The 5696-nt window shown below is 36.0% G+C and overlaps 1 protein-coding gene and 1 long non-coding RNA gene across 2 annotated transcripts; both read right to left on the reverse strand.

The window, feature by feature from the left end:
* Positions 1–665: 665 nt before the first annotated feature.
* On the reverse strand, positions 666–1253 carry LOC140852656 (uncharacterized). Its single transcript, XM_073246230.1, has 2 exons — positions 899–1253; positions 666–797 (listed from the first exon to the last, which is right to left on the reverse strand). Exons 1-2 carry the CDS (start codon positions 1205–1207, stop codon positions 720–722), a joined length of 387 nt encoding a protein of 128 aa, XP_073102331.1. The 5' UTR covers positions 1208–1253; the 3' UTR covers positions 666–719.
* Positions 1254–1367: 114 nt separating this feature from the next.
* On the reverse strand, positions 1368–2608 carry LOC140852613 (uncharacterized). Its single transcript, XR_012135508.1, has 4 exons — positions 2427–2608; positions 2093–2337; positions 1809–2012; positions 1368–1706 (listed from the first exon to the last, which is right to left on the reverse strand). It is a non-coding gene; the product is annotated as an uncharacterized lncRNA (long non-coding RNA).
* Positions 2609–5696: the final 3088 nt, after the last annotated feature.

The following is a 5696-nucleotide window of genomic DNA, read 5'->3' on the forward strand; positions in this document are numbered from 1 at the left end:
CTACAGGAAAAATGGTCATTAACAATGCTATTAATGTTATTTTACGACGCTTTAAAGCGTCGCTATTTAGCTTTACGACGCTTCGAAAAGCGTCGGCAAAGCATCGACTATGTAAGAGTGGAGATGAAAAGCGCCGACGCTTTTTAAAAGCGTCGTTATTTTTTAACGACGCTTTAAAGCGTCGTTAAATTTAACATTAACGGCGCTTATAAGCGTCGTTAAACTTGTCTTAACGATGCTTATAAGCGTCGTTAAATATATTTTTAACAACGTTTTAAAGCGTCGCAAAATGCAATTTTAACGGCGCTTTTTAGCGTCGTTAATGACTCCGCGTCATCTACTCTACCAAGACGCTTTTCGAAGCGTCGGTTTTTTTTTCTTTAACGACGCTTATAAGCGTCGTTAAAATAATTTTAACGACGCTTATAAGCGTCGTTAAAAGTTTTAAGAGAAAAAAAAATACAGGCATTATCTACAAAAAAAAAAAGAATACATACATTCCTGTACGAAATTATATCAATTATTCGAATATAAACCTGTACAATCACCACATTCACACCTGTACAATCACCACCATTCACACCAAAAGCAAACTTAAATAGAAAATTTAACAAAACTAAAAGATAATATTTTATATAAATAAAAAAAAAGTACTAATCGTCCATTACAATCAAGAGTAATATAAATAAATATAAAAATACAATAAAAATAAAATAATATCAATCTGCAGGCGGATGGTCGTCGTTGTCTCCACGTGACGTGCCGCTATCTCGACGGGTGCCTGATGTGTCAGGAGCCTACAAGAAACATATCAAAAGCATGATTTGCATATCTATAAATAAAAATATATAAATCATTAAATTAATACAAAAATATATATTTAATATTATGTGTTTACCTGAGATGAACCATACATCTCTAATAAAGATGTAAGGCGATCAATCTGTCCCCTCATGGCCTGCATCTCGACACGGCTCTGTCGCATCTCCTCTATCTCAGCGGCACGACTCTGTCTAATCTCCTGTATCTCCGCCTCGAGTCTGCGAACACGTGAATCCTGAGCATCTGCTGCAGCATGCTGCGTATATCTACTAACCTCAGATAACTGAGTGGGGGTGACTCCTACTCCATAACCCCTCACTCGGCCGTAGCGCTCTGGTCCCATCAACTCTGTGAACACCTCGACCTCGATACGGCTCTGCTGCATAGATGCTGCGGACTCGTCGTCACGCTCCACAATGAGAGATGTAGCCCTCTCCTATATTTTTTTTGAAAACAAGAGTTATACATTAATAGCTAACAAAATTAAATTTAAATCATTGCAAAAAATATAATATTAATAATGCCGTACATATAAATCTCTCGACTCATCTCGAACAAAAGTACCATCCTGATGAGTATGAGTCATCCGGTAAAACTCCACTTGTCCGGGTTCCCTCCCATGCTCATCCTCCTACACAAATAATTTCAATTTTAAGCAAACAGTTATAATAATTTAAAAAAATATATGAGTATCATGATACAGACATGGTCCACGATACATAATGATATTAGTTATATAAATATTTCAACATAAAAATTAAAAGTTAATTATGAAAGTTTAAGGAACATACAAACTCCTGTCGGAGTCGTGCATAACTCTTCGACCCCGATGTATGAGGAACAGACTGAGCTGCTCGTGCAGCTCTACCAATAGCAGAATAAGTCTATAAAATAAAGTAAAGAACTTGTTATATATATAATATATAATAAAAATCAATATTTTTATAAAATATTTAGAAAAAAAAGATAATAAACAGATAATATACCTGTGCCCTCTCGGAGAACCAATAATGAACCAACTCCATCCACTGATGAGGGGGTACATCAGGAGGACAATTCCTAGCAACCTCCTCCTCTGTCATACCCTGTCTCATATAGTCCTTCTTCAATTGTGCTCTATATTCTTTCCATTTGCGGTTGAGAGACTTCATTACAAAATCATGAGTGGATGGAGGGAGAACAAACTTGCTCTATAAAAAAAAAAAGTTAAATAAAATAAATTATATAAATGATTAACAATTAATATACAGTATGAACATCAATTCATTACCTCTATAACTCGGAGGAGCTCAACTTTGTACGTTGGAAGCATGTCATTTCATTTTGCATAGCCCAACGGACATAGCTGAGGCCTCCGAGCAACGGTCCCCAAAAATGAAGTCAATAAGCAGGCAGCTTTCTTAATTGGCTGACCTAGCTGATTGCACTCCACAACAATCCTCTCGCCCTCATGCATCTGCCACACATCTCGCACTACTGTGGGTCCGCGTCTGGGGCGTACTCTCCCGGATCCGTCTGCAAAAAATACATAAAAGTAACTATATCATAAATATATATAAAATGAAATAAAAAAAATTACATGAAAGATAATATATACCCTGCACGTGTATCTCATCATCTGGCTGATGAACAGGAGGATTGTGCTGTGCTGATGATGAAGGACAGGGCTCAGAATGCTGTGCAGCTGAACTGGCCTCAGGCTACTGTGCTGAAGAAGACGTACCGGCCTCTGTCTGTGAAAACTGGAATTGCACACCAGCATATCGTCCCCTGCGATGCATGATGTCACCTAGCATTTATATAAATAAAAGATAGAATCAGTTAATATATGGAGTAAAATAACACAATAATTAATGCAAAATATATACATCATAAATAATTATTACCAGTAACAATCAAGCAGTAGTGTTTTCTTCGAATTCTGTTCTAACCAACGTTGTCGTAGCATTTAAATCATCAGCTGGTACAAAATTGTAGGGCATACATTGTGTATAAGTGTCATCGTCATCATCCTCCACTTGATTTCTCATATCATATAAGTCTCTAGGTTTTGTTTTGATGACAGTAAACCAATCTTTATCTTTTGCGTCTTGTACATAAAATACTTGACGAGCTTGAGATGAAAAAATGAATGGGTCATCCTTCAATAACACACCAGTGTGTATCAACCTTGAAAAATTTACAAGTGTAAATCCATTTGCATCTTGTTTCAAACCCCTTGGTGAGTTTATGTCTATCCAATCACATCTAAACAGTACTACTTTAAATTTTCCATAATAATCCAACTCATAGATATCTTTAAGTGCACCATAATAGGATTTTCCATCCGCTTCCACCATAACACCGCTATTCTGTATTTTTCTAAATTTTTCCCGTTCTCTAGTATGAAATTTAAAGCCATTAATTATGAAACCGTTATATCTATTCACAATCTTGTTAGGTCCTCGAGCAAGAGCTATTAGTTCATCTGAATTATTTGTCTCCATCATCTTTGATATCTAACAAAAAATGATATGACGAAGTGCAGTTGAGTTATCTGATATTAAATATGTATCAAAAATTAATATATCCCATAATTAAATATAAATCACATCTGATTCGAAAGTCACATAGGGAATAACTCGACCAACCATCGCTGTTCAATCCTTGCATTAGGACGAATGTTATGATTGGCTCGTCTCTGATAAATTAAAAATTCACTGCATAAAATATAAATATATCATTTAGAACATTATATCTAATATAAAATTTAAATTTTGATGTCATTCCTTAAATATACTAACCTGCGATGGTCAGATATTATGTCATATGAAGTAACACATAACGATATGCTTGTGCTAAGGATTTTTGATCAAGTACAATACTTTCAGCTCTTCCCAAGAATTTTTCAGCAGTTAAGAACTTATACAGTTCTGCATTCTCTACAAAGTTATTATGCCGTTGAGGTCGACTAAAAATAGTCTCTACACCTTGAAGATATCTTGAACAAAATGTCAAACATTCATCCGCAATATATGCTTCAGCAATCGAGCCTTCGGGATAGGCTCTATTTCGCACATAATCTTTAAGACGCACAAGATACCTTCAAGAATTAAATATTTATTAAAATATCAGTATGCTGTTGTTTCTAATAAAATTATCAAAAGATTTAAGGTTTGTAATAATACCTCTCAATAGGATACATCCATCTATAATGTACCGGTCCACCAACTTTAACTTCTGAAGCTAGGTGAATGAGCAGATGTACCATAATAGTGAAAAATCCAGGAGAAAAATCTTTTCCATCTGGCAAAGTGTAATTGCAATATCGGATTCTAACTGATCAAGTTTTCGAGGATCAATAACTTTGGAACATAATGCCTTAAAGAATGACGATAATCGAAGTACAATTGTAACAACTTGTTTCGGCAATGACGATCTTAAAGCTATTGTAAAAATATCTTGCATCAATATGTGACCATCATGACTTTTAAGATTTGAAAGTTTTCGATCCTTTAGATGCACACATCGTGAAATATTTGATGCATATCCATCGGGTACTTTGATACTTTTCAAAACCCCCAAAAAATTATCTTTTTCTCGAGCAGACATTGTGTAACATGCAGGAGGCACATAAATTCTATCATTAGCAAGCATTTTAGGATGAAGTTCCTGTCGGATACCCATTTCTTTTAAATCAAGATATGCCTTCATGTTATCTTTGCTCTTTCTATCAAGATTTTAAAATGTTCCAAGTAAATTATCGCAAACATTCTTCTCTATATGCATGACATCAAGATTGTGCCGAATAAGATTATGTTTCCAATAAGGTAAGTCAAAAAAGATACTTCATTTTTTCCATAAATGTTTACTTGGCTGTTGTGTAGATGCTATATGTGTGTCTTCCTCATTTTCATCCTCGAAATAATTGTCTGGATCTTGAAACACCTCTGCATCTATAGTACTGATACTGACTTCCTCTGGTAACCCTTCGTGCACTGAGCTTTCAACATCATCCCTTCCTCTTTTTTAGAGGACTTTGAGTGCTTACCATAGCTGTAATTCATGCCATCCATTTGTCTATGAACATCAGTTCCAGAAGGTGGAATAGGGGCACATCCCAATTCTATAGTACCATCAAACAAATCTTTCTGAAATCGAAATGGATGATTTGCTTCCAACCATCGACGATGTCCCATGTAACAAAATTTACCTCCATGTTTTAACCAAATTGAATGTGTTGAATCTCCACAACAAGGACATGCGACCCGTCCCTTTGTACTCCAGCCAGATAAATTGGCATATGCTGGAAAATCATTAATAGTCCATAACAAAGCTGCCCGTAGTTTAAATGTTTGGCCGTTGGAAGCATCAAATGCATCAACACCCTCCCACAACTGTTTCAATTCCTCTATCAAAGGCTGTAGAAAAATATCAATATCATTGTCTGGACCCTTATCTCCTGGAATAATCATTGACAAGATAAGTGATGATTGTTTCATGCACATCCACGGTGGCAAATTGTAAGGTATCAAAACGACTGGCCAAGTGCTGTAGGTAGAACTCAGGGTCCGAAATGGATTGAAGCCATCAGAAGCTAAGCCAAACCTAACACTGCGAACATCAGAGGCAAAATCAGGATGCCTATCATCAAATGCTTTCCATTGAAGACTATCTGCTGGATGTCTCAACATTCCATCCTTTGTACGTCCTTCATGATGCCATCTCATTGATGAAGCTGTTTTTGATGATGCATAAATCCTTTTCAATCTAGGTATAAGAGGAAAGTAACGCAATACCTTGGCCGGTTTCTTTTTACTCCGCGTTGCATCCAATTCATTCAGTACATCATCTCGATCTTCTTTTTGTGTTATCCATCTTGAAGATCCACATAC

The sequence above is a fragment of the Elaeis guineensis genome, chromosome 11 (genome assembly GCF_000442705.2).
Source record: "Elaeis guineensis isolate ETL-2024a chromosome 11, EG11, whole genome shotgun sequence".
NCBI classification, from domain to species: domain Eukaryota; kingdom Viridiplantae; phylum Streptophyta; class Magnoliopsida; order Arecales; family Arecaceae; genus Elaeis; species Elaeis guineensis.